At 42.2% G+C, this 25,433-nt stretch overlaps 1 protein-coding gene across 1 annotated transcript in view; it reads right to left on the bottom strand.

Moving 5' to 3' along the window:
- Positions 1-25,433, bottom strand: part of LOC122817306 (serine/threonine-protein kinase SMG1-like) — a gene marked incomplete in the record, with an annotated part of 2,898,779 nt that overhangs the window by 1,816,633 nt on the left and 1,056,713 nt on the right. Inside the window, 1 exon segment of the mRNA XM_044090530.1 lies at positions 8,094-8,248. Within this exon segment, the coding sequence (XP_043946465.1) occupies positions 8,094-8,248 (155 nt within the window).

The raw sequence follows: 25,433 nt of genomic DNA, 5'->3' as shown, positions 1-25,433 counted from the left end.
ATACCCTGCAAGACTGTGGTTGCAAAGCCTGCCCTTGATTTGGAGAAGATAGGCAGGTGGCAATGCTTGGTGAAGGTATTAACAGAAGTCCATGTTGCAGCCTCCAGGATGTCCCTGGTGGGGAACCCTCTGGCAAAAGCTGCAGAGGTAGAGGTTGCCCTGGTGGAATGCATCCTGACCCCCTTAGGGAGCGGTTTCCTGGGGTGTTTGTAGCAGAAACGGATGCAGTGTGCTATCCATTTGGAGACTGTTTGGATATGGCCTTGCCTTCTGCGCCTGCTGCAAAGCTGAATAGCAATTGGTCAGTTTTCCTAAACTATTTAGTTCTATCCAGGTAGAATTTACGCTGTCTGTGCACATCTAGAAAATGCAGAATTCTTTCCCCCTTGTTTTGTGGGTTATGGAAAAAGGTGGGCAAATAAACTGATTGGTTGAGAGCCACACTGGACACCACTTTAGGCATGAAAGTTGGGCCAGTCCTGAAGGACACCGTGTCAGCATGGAAAATGATTATGGGCTCTACAGCCATGAGTGCTTGTAGCTCTGAGACTCTTCTAGCTAAAGTGATGGCCAGAAGCAAGGCTGTTTTCCAAGAGAGGAATTTTAACTCTGCTGAAGCTGCAGGCTCAAAGGGTGGTAAGGGTGAGTTTTTCCAACACAAGTCAAGGTCCCAAGCTGCAGTAGGAGCTCTTCTGGGTGGCCTTAAATTGTTAGCCCCTCTTAGGAACTGTTTGATGAGAGGGTGTGAAGAGAGTTGGCTCTGTGCTGTAATGAGCAAAGATAGCAGAGGCATAAATTTTAATAGAAGAGAAGGATAGGCCCCTATGTAGTAGGTCTGCTAAGTAATCCAGGATGAGAGGTATGGAGGGCTGTGCTGTTTCTGCTCCTTTAGCCTGGATAACCATGCAAAACCTTTTCCACTGGTCAGCATATAATTTTCTAGTGCTGGTGCATCCGGCCTCATGCATAACATCCAGGACTTGTTTGCTTAAGCTGGCAGCTGGAGGAGAGGTCAGAGAATAAGCCAGGCTGCCAGGTTCAGGGTCTGCAAATGTGGATGCATGAATTCTCCATTCTTCTGGGTCAGTAGTGTTGGGATCTGAGATAGGTGGCAGGGGTGACAGTCTGCGCAGCACTGGGTACCAGTGCTGGCATGGCCAGTCTGGGGCAATCAAGATTGCACTTGGTTTTTCCTCCCTTATTTTGAGCAGTACCCCTGAAATCAGTGGTAGAGGGGGAAATGCATAGATCGAGAGATTTACTCATTGGAAAGGTACACCCATCCACTTTCCAGGCCTTGCTGTGAGGTTCCCTGGTGCAGAATTTGCTGAGCTGGTGATTGTTGTGGGAGGCAAAGAGGTCCACCTTCGGGGTGCCCCATTTCTGGGTTACAAGGTTGAAGGTTCTGTGGTCTAGCTGCCACTCATGTGGGTCTAAGCAGGTTTCTGCTTAAGTTGACTGCCGGAGAGTTTAGGGAGCCAGGCAGGAATTGTGCTAGCAGATGTATTCTGCATGGCTGAAGCAGTGTGCCAAAGGGTCATGGCGAGCCTGCAGAGAGGAAAAGAGCGATTTCCTGCTTGCTTCTTGATATACCACATCACTGTGGTGTAGTCTGTTTTGATCACTAGAGGCCCCGGGGAGAGTAGGGGGTCTAAAAGCTGTCACAGCTTGCTGTACAGCCAGCATCCCTTTTTGGCTGATGTGCAGATGCATTTGTTTTGGGCTCCAATGGCCCTGAATGCACCTGCCGTCCAGGTGTGCACCCCAGGTATAATCTGTTGCATCTGTGGTGAGGGTCCGGGCGGCATAGAGTTGAGAGAAGGGAAGTCCCTTGTTGTGGTTTGCATGCTGCTGCCCAGCAAAGAAAATTTTTCCTTGGACAGGGTATCATTGGTATGACAGTGTTGACACCAAAAGCTTTTTAGGTACCACTGTAGACTCCTCATATGCAGTCTAGCATATGGAATGAGAAGAATGCAGGAGGCCATGAAACCTAGAGCTTGCTGGATTGTTTTGCGGATAAATGGGTTCTGATGACTAGTTGAGAGAAGTAGCCTGTCAGGTAGGCTTGTTTTTCTGGAGTAAGGAATGGCATCTGGGATGCTGTTGTCCATGCTTGCTCCCAAGAATACAATTTTTTGAGTAGGGACTAGTTTTGATTTCTTTTCGTTTAGAGTATACCCCAAGAAGGTCAGTAGGTCCCTTACAAAGGTCAGGTGCTGTAACAGCTTTTCCTGACTGTCCGCCTGAATCAGGCAGTCGTTTAAGTAGGGGTAAATCTGAATTTTTCTTTGTCTGCAAATAGCAATGGCTGGAGCCAGGCATTTTGTGAAAACTCTGAGAGCAGTGGACAAGCCAAAGGGAAGCGCAGAGAACTGAAAGTGCATAGATCCTGCCATGAAACGGGTATTTCCTGCAAGATTCCCTGATTGGGATGTGTAGGTAGGCCTCTTTTAGGTCTAGGGTGGCTAACCAAGCATCCTTGGAAAGCATAGGAAGAAGCTGCTGGAGGGAGAGTATTCTGAATTTTGGTATCACCAGGAAAGTATTTAGAATTGAGGATTGGGCACCAGGTGCCCTCTTTTCTGGGTACCAGGAAAAGCCTGGAATAGAAACCTTGGCCCATCTGATCTGCAGGAACAGACGGTATTGCCCTCATGGAGAGCAGCAAATGGACTTTTTTGGCTTCTGCCCACTGGTTTGGAGGAAGTTCTGGGAACCCTTTTGGGGTTGGCAGAGTGTGGAAATAAAATTTGTATCCCTGGGACACTGATGAGGACCCATTGGTCGTTGTTAATAGAGGTCCAGTTATTTGCATGGCATGATAATTTTCCTCCTAGGGGCACAAGTAGGTGGGCAGAGGTAAGGGATGGAGGTGTAGTCTCATTGTGAGTTCTTTCCATAAGGGAGTGGCTTAGAACTCCCTGTTTTTGAAATGGAGGAACTCCATTGCCTAGATCTCTGCATTCCCTGGGATTACTGTCTGGGGGCTCTGCTTGCCCTAGGTCTTGGCTGAGCTAGCCTGGAGGGGGCTGGAAAGGACCAGTGCTTGGAGGGGCAATGCCTACTGAACCTCGGAGGCTGGACCTGTATGAAGTCCATCTGCATAGATTCAGCTTTTTCGTCCATCTTTTTTTAAGACCTCTTCTGCCTTGGTGACAAACAAATTGTCTTTGTTCAGTGGTGCGTCCAATACTTTTGATTTGACATGGTCTGGCAAGGTCTGTTCCTTAAGCCAAGCATGCCTTCTAAGTACAGAGCTAGTGATTGCTGCCCTACAAGATGCTTCTAGGGCGTCAAAGCCACATTGCAAGGTGTGTTTAGTAACTTGGCTTGCAGAATGCGCAAGATCTTGTAATTCTTTATTTTCAGCACAAGCAGGAAAGTTAAATTTTTTTTGTTTGAGGAGCTCCATGGGATGTTGCTGGTACTTCAGCATGTGGAGCTGAAAAATTAGTGCTCTAATGGGCAAAGAGTTGCAGAGGTGTATACTTTTTAACCCAATCTGTCTAAAGCTCGGGAAACCCTGTCCGAGCGGGTGGGATTCTTAGCTGTGGTTGCTTTAATTCCTTTAGGTCCCTGGGAGATGACCTCTGGGTCAGCATTAGGATTTTTGAAAAGGAATTTGAGAGAGTCAGGGACTCTAATACCGGTCAGGTTTCCTGGGTGCAGGAGGAAGGGTGTCAGGATTTAAACTGGATTCCATAAAGACATCATTCACAACATTAAAGACAGGAGGGAATGGCTAAAGGTCTGTGCTGTGGTAAATCTAAGAATTCCCAGAGTCTCTTTTTAGACTTAGGATAGTCCTGACATTCCCATTGGAAATGCTCCCTAAAAGTATGTAGGGTTTCACCAAATGAAAAATCCTCTGGAGGAGAGGCAGAAGGAATGGATTCCTCTCTCTGCATCTGAATCCTCATAAACAGATAGGGGTTGCATGTCTCCATATTCAGAAACCTCAGTCTCATCGGACTCCTGGTCATATAAAACTGTTGGGGACAAGTCTCTCTTTTGGAAGGGGTAGTCTGGCTTCCCCCAATAAGCATGATAAGATCTGCCACTATTTTAAGCATTTGAGATTGAGGCATGGAAGCAGGTGCATGCGCTTAGGTAGTTTTTTTTCAGGCGCAGTTCGTACCCTGGGCCTTAGAAACTCAGTAGTTTTAGAAAGAACTGAAGACACGAATGAAGTAGTCTCCGTCGAGTATCAGTGCGAAGAACTTCCTCGGAAGCTGGTGCCTGCTCAGCAGCTCCGGACCCATCCAAAGTAGACATCTGCAGGATCCTTAGTCAAAGAGGCTCGTGGCATACCGGACTCCGAACGGGTCTCTGTAGCGGCCTGCGAATCCACAGAAGCGGTCATCAGGGGCAGTGAAAGCACCTCACTGAGGACAGGAGAACTGACGACTAGCTTAATGGAAGCACTGTCAGCAGTTTTGGCCCTGTACGGTCTGTCTTTATTCCTTACGTTTGTTCGGAAGAGCTGTTGGATGGCTTACCAAAGCCATATCGGAATACGGGGACCAAGAGCGAAAATATTTACTTACAATAAGGGCCCGGTACATTTAGTTCTAGCATTGAACAACGCACAAAAGCAACAGAGGTACGTCATGGTCTGGGCCTAAACAGATGATGCAGTAAGAATGGAAGTCTCAGTGAGGTATTTGCTTTTCACAGGCAAAACAATTATTTACTTTTTCTGACATCGGTTAGAGCAAGAAAAAAGGATCCCCAACGAGGTACTTCGCTTTAGAAAACTTCAAATTCAATTCGGAAACTAAACTCAGGTAGCAACCGACCGGCACTCTAACTGCTTCCGCTTTGGGCTCCTCGGCAAGAAAGACTGATGTACTGGCATCAACTGTCTGATTTTATACCACTGACGACCTGACGTCAGTCCTGGAGCGATAGCAACTGACACAGACATGCTAAGCCCTCTGGTACTCGAGCCGACTGAGGGCTACCCCTGGCAGGATAACCCAGGTGTGATGACTGCAACAGTGAAACAAGAAGAACATTTCTCCCCTGCATTATCAGTGACTATCAGCCTGTCTACGTAATACGCAACAACTCCAATACCTTAACTCATCACCAATACAGACCTAACAAAAAGCTAGCTAACTTCAACCCAACAAACTTCAATGATGCACTTAAAATAAACTGGAGTACTCAAATTCCTACCCCTGAACAAAGCTGTTGAATTATTCAATTTAACATTCCTAAACATCCTCAATAGAATGTCCCCCCCCCCCCTTCGAAACAAAAGAATAAAAACAAATCATGCAATCTGGCTTTCTAAAGAAACCAAACAACTTATGACTACAAGAGATAAAGCATGGAAAAAATGGCAGAAAAACAAAAGCCCCATCAAAATCCAGCTCTTCAAACAGCTCCGCAACCAGGTCAAATGTCTAATCATCAAAGACAAAAAACAATACTACCTCCACCTGCAAAACAGTTGTAACCATAACCCTAAATGATTTTGGAACTCAGTCGCTACTCTAAATCATGGCACCAAAAACAACCCTTGTCCAAATCCTGACAAAACCCCTGCTGAAATTGCTTCATTCTTCAATTCCTACTTCATAGAGACTATATCCAAAATGGCTTGCCACCTTTCCTCAAACTAATCATAACCCCACAACTCATTCCTCATGTATTAACTCTTTTCCCCAACCTTTTACTTTCTCTATTCCAACTATAACCAAGCTCTTACTAAAACTCAAACCTGGTAGTACTACCCCAGACAACCTACCTTCTGAGTACCTACAAATGTCAGCTAGATGTATCAGCTACCCAATCAGTATTCTCAAAACAGATCCATTCAAGAATCCTACATACCCTCCCTCTGGAAAAAAGCCTACATAATTCCCTTACATAAAAGCAGCCACAACACAGAAATCTCTTAATTTCCACTGTATTGCCATTCTACCCCCCCATCTCCAAAATAATGGAAAAATGCATCCAAACCCAAACTTATGAATTATCTACTCCAAATCCAGCTTCTTTCCATCACCCAGCATGGCTTTCGACCTGAACACAGCACTTTAACTGCTCTCCTAACCTTCCTGAATAGTCAACCTCAGCCGTAATGATGGCAAACTCATCTCTGCACTCTTCCTTGATCTAAGACCTTTGACACCATCTCCCATTCTCTCCTCCTTTCTAAGCTCTCACACCTAGACATGTCCACTTCCACTCTTGACTGGTTCACCAACTGTCTTACTAACAGACAACTATCTACCAAATGGCTTCACTCCCTTTCACCATTTCTCAACACCAACACATGAATTCCCCAAGGATCAATCTTGGGACCCCTTCTTTTCAGTCTTTTCATAAATGACTTTCATTCTGCTATTACTCATGGATCAGTAGTACACTATGCAGATGATTCTATATTATCTGCACCGGCACCTAAGAAAGAGAACTTCTTACCATGACCCAAAACACTTTCTCTACTACTGAACTTTGAATGACAAATAACCATCTTGTCGTAATCCCAACAAAACCAAACTCTTGATCTTTACACCCCCCAAAATATCACTTAATAAATCTAACTTTACCATCTATTCATCCAACAAAACTGCCATAGTAGTCCCCCACACCAAGTTACTCGGCATTATTGTAGATGATAATTTAACATTCGACCAACACATCCACAATATCAAAAGAACACACCAAAAGCTTGGTACCCTGTACAGACAAACACTTACTAAATTACTCTACTAGAAAAATACTAGCCCAAACCTTTCTCCTACCCTCTCTTCTCTATGGTGCCCCCATTCTTACAAACATCCATTCCTGCCTAAAGACTAAGATGAACACCTGCTACAACAAAATTGCTAAGTTTGTGACCTCTGCAAAATACTCTTCCCATCACTGCTAATATTTACAATCCTTGAACTGGCTTTAACTCCCACAACACCTTACATACACTCAAGTATCTACAGCAAACAAAATTATACACAAACCTCTAGAATGTCCAGCCATCACCTCCCTTCTAACTATCAGCCAAACTGGCATCTCAAATCTGAAAATCAATCTCTTATCCAAGTAAATAGACCAAAACTCCCTGTAGGTCAGTATCTCTACTCTTTCACTGTAGCCAAACTCTGGAATGCTCTTCCATCACTTCTCCAAAACATTAATAGTACCTCCTTATTCAAAAATTCTCTAACATCTTTCCTCTAAATTACTCTGACCATGTACTATCTCCAGTTCCTCATTAACCTGATTTCATTAATGACCCTTCTAGCTCTATACTCATTTTTCCCTCTTAACTGTCACCCTTAAAAGCTTTCCAACACCTTACTTAGCCTAACAACGTTATATGAAAAACAGAGTAGCTACGTATACTTGTTTATGCATACTATATAAGCCAATCTGTTGAGTCTGTCAAAAATTGTACTATATACATGTATAGCATACGTCTTCCATGTTACACACTTTAGACATTGGACATGAAACCATGTTGATTTCATAACTTAAGTTCCAAGCATTTCTTATGACTGTATACAAGTTACAAACATGTTTATCATTTTTTTGAAACTCTGGTTTAACTAACTCTACTGTCTTGTATTATGTTATTGAGCTTTTTTACCCCGGGCTTCCACTGAAAATGGGCTCATTTCAGCCCAGTGGACTTTCCTGGTCAACAAAAGCAAGAAAATAAATAAATAAAAACAAAACAAATTCAAGGTTCAGAAATTCAAAGCTGTGGTCAAAGAATACATTTAGTGAACCAAAATATGCACACAAAATATTTCTACTACTTATGTTTTATGCTTGCAAGCTAGTCATTCTAACTACTACCTCTAATCTCTCAAAAATTATGAATGGGTTGTTCCAAGCAATCTATTAAGAGCTTCTGAATACAGACTTAATGGACTGGTATTTATATTAACTAATTTCATGTGATTTAAAAATTAATGTTCAAATGCAAAGGAGTCCATGGTCTTGGTAAGAACACGCACCAACATGAAAGCATTACAAGTACCAAACGGAGGATATGCAAAATGACTCCCCCCACCAACTGAATTTTTAACCATACTCCAATTTACAGGCAGAGAGAATAAGCTATTCTTCCATACCTTCCGTCTGCATGCTGTGCAACTGAATTCACCCAAGTTAGACTCTTTCCAGCTACTGCACAAGACCAGACTGCTACTCCCTGTATGGCTTCAGGACAGTTCAACTCACAAAGAGCTTCCACAATCATCATAATGGTCACTTCCAAGTCATTTCCCTAAAAACAGTCAGCAGAATGTACATGTTTTATGAGCAGTAATCACAAATTTCAGATATAAAAAGTAAACTTTTGTTAAGTATAATTTCAAATACCCTTTACAGCTTTTGTACAAACATTCACATAAACCAACTATGTAAACTCTTTTAGGCACAAGTTTTCATACATATAATAGGAATAAAAAATGTTCATATTAAAAACATAGCCTTTTTACCTTTTTGAAAAAAAATGAAAAAAGCAAGTGCCAAATTCTTGTGGTTTTCAAGGTAATTACACCTTTTAGAAAATACCTCAAGAAATAAAACGACGACAATGCTCTATCCCTTCCTGCAAGGAAATTTTTTTTCAATTGAAGTCAATGTGCAATCATAGGATGCCCAAAATCCTCTGCTTGTGTTTCATGCTATCCAACTTGTGCTTAGAAAAGAAAATTTGCTCAAAAACTTGCCATGGGTGACAGCTGCATAAGGTTTAAGTACAAGACAACTATCCCAGATTCACAAATATATTCTATGTAATAGTATATGTAAGCTAAAGGACAACGGATATTAAAAAATTATAGCGTGGCTGGGAATAGCTGAAGCAAGTATCGGTCCTTTGTTCAAAACTTATTTTGAACGTCACTACAGATACAGGCTCATCCTGTGGCTACTAGTGGTGCCCTGCTATCAGTGACATCGTATTTCAGAACTGTACTCTGATGCACACAAAATGGCAAAAAGGGTCAGTAAGCAAACAATTTCCCCTTAGGAATGCTGCAAGCAGTCCTGAAAGCTTGAGCCAACCTATTGCAATGCCAGCTAAGATAAATGGAAATGAATGTCAATAAAATGTTGCAGTAATCTCCAACCACCTGCTAAAGGAAAGCAAAACACTATACATTATGAATGAACCCTCTGCAATACCTCAGAAAAGCTTGAAAAGCTTGCAACTTTTTTTTTTTTTTTTTAATACATTTGGAGAATCAAAACAAACCTATATTCAGGGCCACAAGAAACAAAGACATCCTGTCTTGTAACAATGACACCATTACTTGAAAATGTACTCTTATTGGAACATGCTTTCTATGATTGTATAAAACTAAAATCCTATTGGAATAATATAAACTCTTTCAGACTATATTTAATGACAATTTTAAATTAACTAAATCATTGGTGGGGTTTAACTCTCCTATACCCAACATTGTTTCAAGAAATAGACCATCAATATTATGGACTCATTATAGCCAGAAAGATTAACATCAACTGGAAAAAAATAAGCTTCTCCTTCATTTAAAGAATTCAAAAATCTCACTAAGGCTGTTGGTCAAATGGACTTGAATATACTAAAAAAGAACCAACAAAATTACATCATTCCAGAACTCTTAGTTAATAGTAATGGAAACCTTGGAGAAAATGGACGACATTTTTAACTGAACCGATATAATTTACCGTGATTGCATTTGCTTCTTTCCAGATGATTAGAAACCTTTGTAAATGGTTACTTTTTATTGTTTTAATATTACTGTAATTACCTTTTTTTGTTTCAGGATTTTTATACTGTTACATAAATGTTTTGTTAGAATACTGCAACTTAATTTGGGAAAACAAAAATATAAAAGTAAAATGCACTCTTATGGTCAGTATTCTCACATACGTGCACATCACTGACCACTGCTAAATAATGTATATTAAAGGTAGTGTACCAAACAATGTACATGTCAACTACCAGCAAGAGCAATACAGTCTGCAGCAATTACTGCAAGGCAACAAGAGTAAATACTACTCCATCTAGAAATTACAGCCATTTTTAAATGTCTGAATGGACTTTCAAGTAGCAGATTCATTAATACTCTTAGCATATTTTTTAATGATAGTTGACCAAATGTTGAGCTGAGCCCTAACATTTGCAGTGAATGTTGCACAATAACAAACACAAAATATAATACAGACAACACTGAAAAGGTCTGGGCTGGTAAATGATGCACTCTCTACCTTATGCAAACTGTCTCAATAGCACAGCCCTTTTGATGCAATACCACTACAGTCTGTGCACATGACATTATGCAAAAATGTTGTCTTTGTTCTTTTCAAGGGAAGAGACAATTTCACAGATAAGTTCAAAAATGTTCCAAAACCACTTTTGCCATAAACATGATAATTTTCTCTTACAAACTGCATTCCTGCAGGAGCATGAATATGGTCTCTTCACACATTAAATCCAAGGTTCAGAAATCTTTCCACCTAAGGTGAATGTGTTCACTAAGAAATTAAAGTCCACTACACAGCAGGCTTAGAATGAGACAGTTTTCCAGTTACAAACTAGTCCACTACACAGCAGGCTTAGAATGAGTCAGTTTTCCAGTTACAAACTTAACTAGAGTACAGCGGGTATTGGTAAATTAAACTAATGGAAGCCCAGAGTGCAGCATATATTAGAGGACTGAGAATAAAGGTTCTACTTTAAGAACCATTTTTCACAGAAATGCAGAGCTAAACTTAGATGAATAAGTACATAAGAAAACGTATGTGCTTTTATGGAAGACTGACCCAAGCCAGCAGTACACAAGGCAGTAACTCATGAGACAACATAAGCAAGTGAACAGGACCCTGATCTACTGCATCACTTAATACCATTAAGGAAAAGTTATTATGATTTGTGTGTTATACCTTTTAGCTTCCTGTACATCTATGCATCCAACATTAACACATTTCTACTGAGGGACTGAGCATCTGTCAACAAAATGGCCGACCTACACTGCCAAAGGATGTCAAGCAAAGTGGTTCCTTGACATTACAAATGAAAATGTCCTTGCACTTGTATAAACAGTTAACCAACCTGTCAGGGGTCCAAATACCCTTGATTCTATCTTCACATATATGGGCACTTTTAACACTGCATTGCATATAAGCTTCCTTCATTAAAGCAGACTATAAATCAGTAATCCTGACCTTTAAAACTGGTCATACTTTTTCTATTAATACCTCCTTGGGTGATTACTTCTCAGAAAAAAAAACTTCAATTACTATACAGTCTAAATATATTTTGTTGTATTTCTCCTCTACAAGACTTTTATACTCCGATTTCTGCTCCCACTTGTATCATTTTTTTAACAAGGCAACTCCCTTCCTGCACCAAATATCAGAAAGTTAAAACAGTATAAGCAAGCTATAAAACAAAAGACAGACATTACATTATTATAAGATGTCTGATTCTACTTACCATAAAAGCACACCTAAGCAAACTACTACAGAAATGAAAGGTACCATTCAGAAGCTCAAAACGGAATATGAACTTAAAATACACATTAAAAATAAAATTGCATGCAATTAGCTATGACAAAGTTCAGATTTAGTCCACACTGACCAAAAGAAAACAGCTGATCTACTAGCTAACAAATTTAATGCAAATTTTACTCCACTCACAGTTACAACTATTTCAGAGATTCCACAGTCAAAGGCCGTCTTTACTGGGTATTAAGTTTAGAAGTCTCTCGTCCCTCTCAAAAGCCAACAAAACTTCATTTGTGGGCCCTGATTACATACAAGGTCACCTGATTGTCAAATATGGGCTATCTGACCCCTATTTAATTTCTTTAATCTAAACCACTCCATAGATTTCATATGCCTACTAACCACATGGCAAAGAAAAAAAATATTGCAAGGATCATGTAAAATGATATTCTGTATTCAGAAACTGTTTCACAGAAATTAATGGATGACAGACAAGTCTCTGGTATGTGGCAGACCATCAGAACAATTACCTCACTATATGCACTTTTTTAGCTTAAGTAGAGTAAACTGTGCCTTAGACGATATGAATTATTTCACAGTCCTGCTTATAATTTGACTGTTATTTGATCTTTACATCTCCATAGCTGTATAACAACCTATGCAAATGCTTTATAAATAAAATACTGCGTGCCCCTTTCTTATCATTATCAATGAGTCATGACTTCTTACAAATTTCACCATAGACCTGTTTTGAACAGGAAGGTGTGGTAGGTACAAAAGTGTGCATGCCACATCCACACAACAGAGTGTACATCAGAACAGCAAAAGAAAGGAAAACATCCACACAGCTAAAGCCCATAAACTTCAATGGGCCTATGGAAAAGAGATCATTAGACAAGAGACCAAATGAAATATCTAAGAAAAAGGAAATTGTGGCTACAGGCAGAAGATAAATTCTAAGAATTTAAAGAGGTTGCTTTGGAATAAATCATTCTGGTGCAAAAAAAGTTGTTTTTATAAAGTTATAAATAGGACACTAACATGGAAGGGTAAGCCACAGTTAGCCCAAGCTAAGGCCAAGCCTGAGTACAAGTCTAGCTTAAGCTTATGTTCCACCAAGTTAGTGAGACATGCCACTGACATTTTTAGGTATGTTATTGAGACTGGACTTGGAAGCTATGCAGTTAGCCTTAGTCCAGTCTTTCAGATAAGCACTGTGGCTGGCTAACAATGCAGTGGGGGCAGCAGCATCACTTAAGCAGAGCAGCAGTCATTTCAAATGCAGAAGTGTCAATCTGCTCATTTTAATGGTGGTTGACACTATTATCTTTTGAAGCAGCATGTGGTTTGATACTCTTCCTACGCTGCTCAAAGATGGCCACCTCTGTTTATTCTACTGCAAGAAAGGAGTTGGCTCAAGATGAGGGGGAAAGCCGGAGTAATTTTTTCTTTTGGGACCGAGATAACATGTAGTGATTTTACCTGAAGTTGGTGTTAATTGTTCTGCCACTTGGCATATTTGTTTCCTTCCAATTCTAGTTTCCATCGTGTTGGGCAATAAAGGCTGAGAATAATGCACAGAACTGATGGATTCATTTTTAAAGCAAGTTACAGCTATTAGTCTGCAGTGTTCAGAATGCAGTGAATGATAAAGAAAAATATAATATGGCAGCCATTACTGCTGCGATGAATCAAGGAAGTTAAGAGGTGATCTGTGCAAGTGCAAAAGGGAATGAAATGGCCAATAATATGGTCTACTGTGGGTGGGGGACATCCATATGCATGTGAAACAACTTATCTTTGGCCATCCTTTTATCCATACCTTCTAACTGCCCTGACTTCCCAAAATGTCCTAACTGTACATCATTTTTGGTTTGCTCCTCATAAAAAAATGCATTTTCTGGAAATTCTTTGAGGACTGCAGTTTCTAAAGGAAGACATTTGTGTTTCAGACTTAATATCCTTCAAAAAATGTAAGTCAATGTACAGTTTGTCATTCTAGCAGCTTTTAAAGTACATAGGAGCAATGTTCAAAGACTACCTAAATTTGGGTCTTTGTTCCCCCACTAATTTTTTGGCTTTCTCTGTTGGGCTAAGAGGTTTTGAAATCTGTTCACCGCCCTCACAAGCTGACATCAGTGGTACACAAAGTGGACATTTTTTGGGTGGGAGGCAGGCAATGTGGACAAATGCTGGACATTTGTACTAACATTGCTGAATGTCAACTGATGTACCGTGTGTCCAAGAAAGTGAGCCTGTGAGCAAATTAAAATACTTTACTACTGTGGTCATTACTATGTTTCACTTTCTTCACAATCAAACAGAACAGAAGCATAAAGTTTTTTTTTTTTGGGGGGGGGGTATGGCTTTGTATGGAAGCAACTGCTCATCAAGTCGGTTTTGGACACAAAGCATGTGTGTGTGTATAATACACAGAAAAATGCAGACAGTCTTGGGCTCAAGTGCTGTTTTCAGTGCCAGCTCGACTCAATGTGCTTTAAAAGCCAAGCCAGACTCTTGGCTTGGCTCTAGATTAGCTTTTTCAACTCTCAGGCTTCCTCACCTACCCTGTAAGAAATGCACAGTGAGAAAAGTACACAGACCTGGCAGGAACATTAGAATGGACCACTGTTACTACCAGCATACAATGGTAGTATCTCAAAATATTTGTGAACGACAAAGAAATGTCAAGTTAGTAAAAGACCCATGCGAGATGTAAATCTATGGATATGTCTGTCAGCTTCTGAGCAAGAAAAGATATGGAGACTTCTTGAAAGAAATGAGACGTATGGACTGTGCAGTCGTAAAATAACATAAATCTACCATCCTTAAGGTCTTCAAATGACTAAACTGCAAGCCAGAATTTTTTTTAAAGCAGAACATCAAAGTAAAAATTAGTTTTAAACTTTGAAACCAAGACTACAGCTTCCAAGTGATGACATGGTCAGAATTCTTGAAAGCAATAAGGAATACCCCACTTTGTCCACTCTTTGAACTATACAGTACATCCTGCTGGCTAAACAGCAACAGGAGTATCTTTCTGAAGAAAAACATTTCAAGAAAAAAAAAATATGTTCCAAAGAAAGTCCGAAACTAAAGAAAGTACAGTTTTGTACCTACCGTAAATGTAGATGATCGAGTGCTAATACAGCTGCAGTAATCACAGATGGGTTTTCAGCCGTCAGGCGGTCCCTCGGTCGGCCGAATTCCAAAGTCTTGGTCCGGCGTCGGTTGTCGTAGCTTACTCTTCTGACGTCAGTAAGGCCAGAGTATATAAGACACAGCCGACGCCATGTTCTTCAGTCTTTCTTGCCCCAGATGTCAGGTGCCCCCAAAAGGAAGGCAATACATAAATGAGGCTTATCTACATATGCAAGCAATGCAATGCAATGCAAATTCAGTGTAAGCAAGCAAATAAAACATAGCAGGATAACCCAGTCAGGTGGTATGAAGAGGTTGTTAGGCCCCATGCCTTTACCAAGTGGGGAAGGAGGGAGGGAAACCTGTACTGCAGCTGTATTAGCACTCTAACATCTACATTTATGGTAGGTACAAAACTGTACTATGTTCATCGTGCATACAGCTGCAGTAATCACAGATGGGTAGAGTCCCAAAGCTATGCATAGGGTGGTAGGTACTATGAGGAAATGGGTTGAGCCAGAATGCCCTGCAAAACAGCAGTGGCAAAGCCTGCTCTTGTTCTGGAATATAAGGGTAGGTGGTAGTGTTTTGTGAAGGTATGTACAGAATTCCAAGTGGCTGCCTCCAAAATATCCTTAGTAGGAACGCCTCTGAGGAAGGCTGTAGAGGTGGCTGTGGCCCTGGTGGAGTGAGATCTGATACCAGTAGGGACAGATTTCCCATGATAGGAATAACAAAACCGTATGCAGTGGCCAATCCACTTGGAAATGGTCTGTTTGGTAACTGGTTTCCCTTGAGCCCCTACGGCATAGGACACAAAAAGTTGTTCTGATTTCCTGAAGGACTTTGTTCTGTCCAAATAATAACGTAGCTGCCTATGGATGTCTAAAGTGTGAAGCAGCCTCTCCCCTTTGTTTTGAGGGTTAGGATAAAAGGTAGGTAGGTGTATGGCTTGATTTAAGGCTACCCTGGATACCACTTTTGGCATAAAAGATGGATTGGTACGAAGGGAAACCCTGTCCTGATGGAAGATGAGGAAGGGCTGCACCCCCATGAGGGCCTGTAGTTCAGAAACCCTACGAGCTGAAGTGATGGCCAGAAGGAAAGCTGTTTTCCAGGACAAATGTTGTAGATCTGTTGAGGCAGCAGGTTCGAAGGGAGGCAATGTTAATTTTTCTAGTATGTAACTAAGGTCCCAGGCTGGTATTGGTTTGTTTCTTGGAGGTCTTATATTCTTAGCCCCTCTGAGGAACTGTCGTAAGAGTGGGTGAGAATAAAGGAGGATCCGTGTTGAATTCTGCAGAAATGGCTGAGGCATGTATTTTTATGGAAGAAAATGAAAGTCCACTGTTCAGCAGTTCAGCTAGGTACTGTAAAACCTGAGGCAAGTTCAATTTTCTAGGGTCCTGGCCTCTTTTCTCATTCCAACAGCAAAACCGCTTCCATTTTGCAGAGTAAGCTTTTCTAGTAGATGGTCTTCTGGCCTCCAAAATGACATCCTGCACCTCCTTGGAGAGTAGGGACTGTTGTGGTGTCAAGGAATTTTCCATGCAGCGAGGTTGAGTGTATTCAGCTGACTGTGAAGAGTTTTGTAGCTGTTCTGAGTCAGTAGAAGAGGCATCAGAGGCAGGGACCAGGGAGGGGTATGTGTTAGGCTCCTCAGGAGTGGATAACAGTGTTGCCTTGGCCAATCTGGAGCAATCAGTATCATCCTCGGTTTGTCTGTTCTTGCTTTCAAAAGCACCTTGGGCAGAAGGGGCAGAGGTGGGAATGCATAAACTGTCCATGCTGTCCAACTGAATGAAAAGGAGTCCACTTTCCAGGCCTTTGGATGAAAGGTCCTTGAACAAAACGTTTTCAGTTGATGGTTCCTGTGGGAGGCAAAAAGATCTATGTCTGGCCTCCCCCACGCTTGGATTATCTCTGTAAACACCTGAGGATGTAACTTCCATTCGTGTGGATCCGTCATATTTCTGCTTAGTGTCTCTGCCAGTGTGTTTTCCAGTCCTGGCAAGTACTGCGCTTGAAGTTCGATTTGTCTTTCCAGAGCCAAGTTCCAAAGAGTCATGGCTAGTCTGCACAAAGGGTATGAATGTGTTCCTCCTTGTTTGTTTATGTACCACATTACTGTGGTGTTGTCTGTTCTTATCAGTAATTGTCCTGGATGCAGGAAGTCCTTGAAAGCTGTAATTGCATTTATTACTGCTAGCATTTCTTTTTGATTGATGTGAAGGTGCTTTTCCTTTTGGGACCATCTGCCCTGAATGCACCTGTCCTTCATGTGCGCCCCCCCAGGCATAATCTGAGGCGTCTGTGGTTATGACTTGTTTTGCTTGAGGCTTGCAGAATGGAAGGCCTGTGTTTACTTGACATGCTTGGGCCCACCATAGAAATTCCTTTTGCAAACATGGAATTAATGGTATAATTGCTTCCAAACTGTGACTGTGTTGAGACCATAGATTTTTTAGGTACCATTAAAGTTTCCTCATATGCAGCTTTGCACATGGGATTAGAAGAATGCAAGATGCCATGAATCCCAGAGCCTGCAGGATTTTCCTTGCAGTAAGCCTGGTACCTTTTGTTAGTGCTTTGAAGTACTGAGATAGTTGCCCTTGTTTTTCTGGCGTAAGATATGCCATCTGGGTGTTTGTGTCCAAGTTGGCACCCAGGAAGGTTATTTTCTGAGATGGTGTTAGTCTTGATTTCTCCTTGTTGATGGTATATCCCAGAGAAAGCAGTAACTATGTCACATATGCCAGATGTTCCAGTAGTATGCGTTTGCTGTCTGCTTGGATCAGGCAGTCGTCCAGATAAGGGTAAATTTGCATCCCTTGAAGTCTGCAGTAGGCAATCACTGATGCCAGGCACTTTGTGAATACTCTGGGCACAGTAGATAAGCCAAAGGGCAATGCAGAGAATTGATAGTGGATCGAACCTGCAAGAAATCTGAGGTATCTTCTGCAGCTTTGTCTGATTGGGACATGCAGGTATGCCTCCTTGAGGTCCAATGTTACCAGCCAAAACTCCTTGCCCAGCATGGGAAGAAGTTGCTGTAATGTGAGCATCTTGAATTTTGGAGCAGTAGAAATGTGTTTAGGATGGATAAGTCCAAAATGGGTCTCCAGTCGGTTCCTTTTCTTGGTACCAGGAAAAAGTCTTGAATAAAAACCTTGACCTTGTTGGTGTGTAGGTACCTTTTGTATAGCTCTCATGTTTAAGAGCTTTGAAATTTGCAGTTGTGCCTCTGCCCTTTGATTTTGTGGCAGGTTTGGCATGCCTCTCATTTTTGGAAGTGTGTGAAATTGAAATTTGTAGCCTCTGTTTATAATGTCCAGTATCCATTTGTCTGTTGTGACAATATGCCAATTGCTTGCAAATAATGCTACTTTCCCTCCCAAAGGTGCTGTCAGCTGAGACTTGCTTGGCATGGAAATGAGGGAGTCATTGGGTTTGCTTCCTGTATTGTTGTGCACTGTCTTCACCACTTCTTGGTGCTGGAGATTGCCATTGTCTGCCTCTATATGATCCTTGTGATTGCCCTCTGCCCCTTGTGCGTCTGTATCTACCTCTTTGGGGCTTGTCAGTGGCTGGAAAGGACCAGTTTTTTGAAGGCCAATTTCTGCTAAAATGTGGTGGTTGGACCTGTAAGAAAGCCTTGACAGTTTGCATAGATTTGGCTTTTTCTTCCATTTTCCGTAGTATGTCCTCAGTATTAGTACCAAATAGTACATCCTTTTGTAAAGTAGCATCAAGAAGTTTAGCTTTCACATGATCAGGTAAATTTTGTTCCCTAAGCCAGGCATGTCTGCGAATGACTGATCCTGTAGCAGCCGCTCTACTGGAAGCCTCTAGGGCATCATAACCACATTGTAAGGTGTGTTTACCCACTTGCTCCGCACTATGCATCATATCCTGTAACTCTTAAATCTGGTTGTTCAGGTTGAGACATTTTGTTCTTTAATTGTGACAACAGATACTGTTGATATTTAATCATATGAAACTGACAGTTTAAGGCCCTCATGGCTAGGGTGGCAGAGGTATATACCTTTTTACCCCACCTTTCTAGAGATCTGGATTCCCTTTCTGCAGGGAGTGGATTCTTGGCAGTGGAGGCCTTTAATCCCTTGGGGCCTTGTGAAATGGTTTCAGGGTCAGCATTATGGCCTTTGTAGAGAAATTGGTGAGAGCTGGGTACTCTAATACCTATCAGGTTTTACTGGTGCAGGAGGCAGAGAATCAAGGTTAAGGCAAGCCTCCAAATAGACATCATCCAGTACATCCAAAACAGGGGGTATAGCCAGGGGTCTGTGCTGAGGTAACCAAAGAAATTCCCTAAGTCTTTTCTTGGAATCTGAAAAGTCTTGGCCTTCCCAATGGAAGTGTTCCCTCAAAGTGTGCAAGGTTTCCCCAAAAGAAAAATCCTCAGGAGGGGATACAGAAGGAATGGACTGTTCTGCATCCGAATCCTCAAAAGGGGAGTAAGTGTTCCTCTGCATCAGAATGTTCTGATAAAACGGATCCCTGATCAGAAGAGGGAGATTCTTCCTCCACTCTGGGTCTCTTGTCAGGAGGGGGCTGAGAACCTCTGATAAGAGTAATTAAATCCTCAGCCATTTTAAGCATCTGTTTCTTAGGCATGGGTCCAGGACAGGGGCCCTGTGCAACAGGCCTCGTGGGATGCCTGGCTGCTTTGGATTTAGTAAAAGCCTTTATTGAAAAAGAAGATGAGGGCCTAAATACACCATGGGTGGAGGTGGACCTGTCCACATTAGTAGGCTCGACATTAGCAGGGGTTTCGGTTGTAGTCTGGGAAAGGGCCGAGGACCCAGCAGTCTCGGGTACAGAGAACACCACCAAAGGAGTGTCGTCGGTAGTCAGGGACTGCAAAGGCGTCTCGCTGAGAACCGGACCACGTGTAGCCTGTTTTGGCGTGGTGTCAGCGGGGACCGTGGGTCTCACATGTCGGTCCTTTTCCTTGCGTTTTTTGGACAAAACGGTAGTCGGAGTGTCCGACGGCATCTTATAATCAAAAGCTTTACCAAAGTAGTGTTGGGCGAACTCCGCCCGACGCTTGATAGTGCGTTTATTGAAGGTAGCGCAAAAGTGACAGCCCGAGACGTCGTGGTCTGGGCCCAAACAAGGTATGCAACGGGAATGGAAATCCTTATGCGGTATTTGCTTCCCACAAGAAATACAATTATTAACTTTTTCTGACATCGGTCTGAGGCAAGAAAAGTTTCCCCAACGGGGTACTTAGCTTTAAAGAAGACTTCGGTTCCAATTTTTTTGTGATTCAGGAGCTGGCAGACCGGCACTTGCGAACTGCTTCTGCTTCGGGCACCGCGTGGCAAAAAAGACTTAAGAACATGGTGTCGGCTGTGTCTTATATACTCTGGCCTTACTGACGTCAGAAGAGCAAGCGACGACAACCGACGCTGGACCAAGACTTTGGAATTCGGCCGACCGAGGGACCACCTGACGGCTGAAAACCCATCTGTGATTACTGCAGCTGTATGCACGATGAACATCATGTTTCTTCACTGCATTCCTGGTGACTAAACAGAAAGTACATTATGTGTACATCCATAACATAAATGTAGATGTTTTGAGTGCCTTCACTGTTACAATAATAACCTTAGGGATTTCCTGTCATGGAAGCACTTGGCAAGGCCAAATACCAGAGATCTGATCCCTTCCTCCAAAACCAGTGGATGGCGTCTCATCCATCAGGAGGTTAAACTCTCTCTTGCCCACATGACCATATCCCCACTTTCCTTGCACATAGGAGGGACAACCTGCCCAAACTGTCCCCAGTAGGGAAGGACCATAAGAAATTCTGGATAAGTTAACTGGGTATGAGAAAAAGAACTTAACAGGGTGGTACAGTGCTGCACCCACTCCAACCTAAACAAAACAAGAGAGGGGATGGAGGGAGAAAGAATAATTACTGGAATAGTGATGACACTCGGGACAGATGTGTGTTCCTAAGACTCCTCCATCTGCGGAAGAGACTTCCTCTTCATGCCAAGCAGAGTACCTCTCTAACCTTCTTTAAGAGGAACCTGGATGACTGGATGGGAAACAGAAAATACACCCCCCAGGACGCCACCTGTGTCCCTGCTGGACAGGGGAAACAGCTGCTGACTTTGAGTAACGTGGGTGAAATTCTTGGCTAGACTTACAAGGGCCTCTGGGCCAAAGCCTAGTATCATCCTATGAACCTAATCAACATTTATGGTAAGTAGATGCACAGTTGTACTATGTTCATCATGCTTCACTGTTGAACCAACAGCATTTGGGATGATTCCCACAACTCTACAGAAAAGTTGGAAGGAAATGACTAAAGAGAAAAGATGAGATCCTGAAGACCAGAGGCAAATCCCACTCTAATCCTGGAAGCTGGGGCCAAATCAAGTGTCTGCCTTTAACATGGAATGGGTGGGCAACCCTCTGAGGAAGGTAGTAGTTGCTGTTTTAACCCTGGTGGAATGAGTTTGATGTTATCAGGCAGCCTTTCACAGTGGTGCTTGTAGCAGAACACAATGTAGCTAGATATCACGTGAGGTAGTCTGTTTACGAACAGGCTTTCCTTCTCTTTGCAAAGACTACAAAATAACTGATCAGATTTCCTATGATTCTGAGTTTTTCCCAAATAGAACCAAAGTTGCCTGTGGACATGCAGGTAAAGCAGGGCTCTTTCCACTCTGTTCTGTAAGTTAGGAAAGACAGGAAAGTGAACAGTTTGACTTGGAGAAACTTCAGAAACTACTTTGGGCATAAAGGAGTTATTGGTTTATACGGGAGACCATATTTATGGAATGTTAGAAAAGGTTCCCTATGAGTGCCTGCAGTTCAGATATTCTTCAAACTGGTGTGAAAGCCACCAATAGGGCAATTTTTCTGTCTACCCTGAAGTCGGCGGAGGCACAGACTTTTTTTTTATTTTTTGCAGGGGGGCTAAGTTTTTCTAGTTAAAAAAAACAGGTCCCAGGAGGAGGTAAGGACTTTTCTAGTAGCTTGAGGTGGATCATACCCTTGAAGAAATTACTTTAAGGTAGGACAAGAGAACAAAGATGGGTGTAGGTAAGCCAGATTGGCAGAGGCATCGATTTTAATAAAAGAGAAAGTCAGTCCTTTAGAACAGAGTTCTGCAAAATAAAATAAGACTAGAGGCAGTTGGGTTTGCAAGGGCTACTCCCCCTTAGACGGGCTTTAGTAAGAGAACTTTGCCCATATTGAGATGCATGATTTCCTGGTGCTGGGTCTTTTATCCTCAGAAAATTAACAAGATGTGCTTGTCAAAGAGCTACCTGGAGTGTACAAGGAGCATATTATCCACTCTGCCAGCATCACTGTCACCAAGTGCAGGTGTATGGTGGTTCCTCAGTTCTGGGGCAGGAAATCCATCGCCACCAGTAGCAGCATTCATGTTTCCTCCTTGGCCATGTTGTGGAGCATGAAGAACCACAGCTGTCTGGGCCATACAGGTGTTATCCAGAACATTATCAGCCTGTCCTCCCTGATCTTTTGAGGCACCAAGAAGAAGAGGGGTCAGAGTATAAAACAGAAAAGACAAGGGGATGGAGAAGATATCTATCCTCTAGAACCTGCATATTGGGGCCCTTGAACAAAATGTATTGAAAAGCTCGTTTTCTTATGAGGAAAACAAGTCAACCTCTGGCACACTCCACTTGCACGCGAGTCTGTGGAACTGATCTTTTTAGTATTCATTTTTATCTATTACAGACTTGCCGAGACAGTCTACCAAGTTGTGTGTTCCTGGGAGGTACTGGGCCAATAATTACTGTGCCATCTCCAAAAGCTGTACGGTCATTCAGTACAAGGGGAAGGGGGGGGGGCAGTAGCATGTATCCCAGTTTCTTGACATACCACATCACTGTGGTGGTGTCTGTTCTCTCCAAAGTGCCAAGTGACCACTTTTGTTTAAATGTCATGAGGTCTCTGTGTACAGCCATCATTTCTTTGAAATTGGTATGTTTCTTTACAAACAGGTTGTCCACATCTGCCTTGCACCATCATTTCCCCCTGAATGAGCACTCCAAGAGACATCACAGAAATGTGTGGTTACTTTAGGTCCTTACCTGAATAGTGAAGGGGACTCCTGGGCTCCACCACAGGCACTCCTTACTTACAGGGAAGCAGTGCTGCCTTGAAATGCAAAAGTTGTTGGGCACAGGCACTGATCACTTTTCAGATACCATTGGATTTTACTCACATATTAGTTTGGTCAAGAGTATTAAGATGCAGGAGGCAAATTTCTCAGTGTTTGGAGTTGTTCTTTGGTAGTAACTGTCCTTGTGCCATGACCAGCTGAAAGTTGTGTGAAAGAAAGAGGTTTTCCTGATGAAGGAAGGAAGGCTTTTTGAAGTTCAACACTGCCCAACGAAGGACTATTCTAGTTAAAGGCGGCAGCAAATTACGTGCACACATATAACTGCCCTTCTAACCTGCCAATATACAAAAAACAGTTAACCTCACAAGTGCCTAAGTTGTTCTAAAAATATCTAGACTAGTGTCTGTTTTAATGTAATATGGCAGTCCATTATATGCATCAGATACGCACTCAGAGAACCAATTAGTACACCTTGCATTCCTATACAGTCTTCTACATAGGGTGTCTGATTCTCTACTTTTTAAAAGCCCCAAGAATTTCCAGAGGCAGCTGTCTCTAAATGTCTTACATAACTGAATAAGGTCTCTAAATGTCTGTATGAGACACCATACAAGTTCAGATATTTTAGTCTTTCATAATAGATGTTCACATCCATGTACAGTCTCAGTATATTCCCACTGTACTCCTTCCAATTTACTTATGCTTGTTTTCTTACAAGCTTTCTATATTGTTATTCCATACGTAACTAATCTCATTTCTGATTTCTTAGTCTTTATATATTTTTTCTTTTTTTACATAACCTAGAATTCTATAACTATTAACTAATTGGTTACGATTAGAAAAACCTAAAGCTGGATTTACCCATATACCTAGGTTCCTTAAATGAATTTACAGCTTCAATCACTGTGTGCCGAATTAAATACTTACCTTTCAATCTATACCTAACAAATCTCATATGCAGAGTTTTTATTATTCTCCTGTGCACAAAATGTCAGACCTCTTCAGACTGAGTAAGAATCCCAGATTTGACAGGTACTCCATGGTCAGCTAAAAATAAAGAATTCACTGCTTCCATAGTGCTTGTCTGAATGAGGCAATAATCTATACAGGGGTATATGTGGACAGACTTTGTCCAGCAGAAGGCAATTACTAAAGCTATTTGGTGAAAACTCTGGGAGCAAGTAGACAAGCCAAATAACGATGCTTAAAACTGGTGGTGAGTACTCCCTGCTAGGAAGTGAAGATATACTTTGCATTCTTTCATAATAGAGATGTGGAGGTAGGCATCCATCAGGTTGAGTGTGACCATGACTACCTGGGAAGCCATCATTGTGAGAAGTTTCTGTAATGTGAGCATTTTGAATTTTGGGGGCACTAAGGAAAGTGTGCAAGCTTTGAGAAGGCCATGATGGGCCTCCAGGACCCTTAATTTTTTGAGACCAGAAATAACCCAAGTAAAACCATGTTCTTGATCTTTCATGGACACAAGTTCTATGAAACCTTGCCTTAACAGGAAAGTACAGTTGTGTACACTTACTACAAATGTAGATGTTAGAGTGTATTCACTGTTGCAGTCATCACATTTGGGTTGATTCCCAAAGCTGAAGAAAAGGGTGGAGGCAGGGGGAGGTTTTCCATGTTGCTTGTAACAGAAATGGATGCAGTGTGCTATCCATTTGGAAATGGTTTGGGTATGGCTTTGCCCTCTGCTCCTACAGCAAAGCAGACTAACAATTGATCAGTCTTTCTAAATGATTTAGTCCTGTCTAGACAGAATCTGAGCTGTTTGTGCACAGCTAGAGAGTGCAGTATCCTTCCCCCCTTGTTTTGTGGGATAGGGAAAAAGGTGGAGAAATGAATGGATTGGTTGAGAGCCACACTGGACACCACTTTTGGCATGAAGGATGGGTTAGTCCTGAGGGAGACCCTGTCAGCATGGAAAATGATGAAGGGCTATACAGCCATTAGTGCTTGTAGCTCAGATACTATTCTTGCTAAAGTGATGGCCAGAAGCAAGGCTGTCTACCATGAGAGAAACTAACTCTGCTGAAGCTGCTGGTTCAAAGGGGGGCAAGGTAAGTTTATCCAACACAAAGTTTAGGTCTCAAGCTGGGGTAGGTGCTCATCTTGGTGGTGTCAAGTTGCTAGCCCCTCTTAGGGACTGTTTAATGAGAGGGTGTGAGAAAAGAGGTTGCTCAGTGCTGAAATGAGCAGAGATAGCAGAGACATGAATTTTAATAGAGGAAAAGGATAAACCACTGTGTTGGAAGTCAGCTAAGTAATCCAGGATGAGAGATAGGGAGGACTGTGCTGTATCGGCTCCCTTAGCCTGGATCCAGGCGCAGAACCTTTTCCATTTGTCAGCATAAGGCTTTCTAGTGCTAGGACATCTGGCCTCAAGTATAACATCTAGAACCCGTTTACTGAGATTGGCAGCTTGTACAATAGTCAGGGAATAAGCCAGGCTGCCAGATTGAGGGTCTGCAATTGGGGATGCATGAATGCTCCTTCCCTCTGGGTCAGGAGTGTTGGGATCTGTGGGAGATGCCATGGTGGCAGAGGTAACAGACTGCGCAGCAGTGTGCACCAGTGCTGGCGTGGCCAGTCTGGGGCAATCAGGATTGCCCTCTGTTTTTCCTCCCCTATTTTGAACAATACCATGGTAATGAGAGGTAGTGGTGGAAATGAATAGACAGAG

Source organism: Protopterus annectens, chromosome 12.part0 (genome assembly GCF_019279795.1).
Source record: "Protopterus annectens isolate FY-2018-M chromosome 12.part0, PAN1.0, whole genome shotgun sequence".
In the NCBI taxonomy this organism is placed as follows: Eukaryota; Metazoa; Chordata; order Ceratodontiformes; family Protopteridae; genus Protopterus; species Protopterus annectens.
This window is presented reverse-complemented; position numbering and strand designations above follow the sequence as displayed.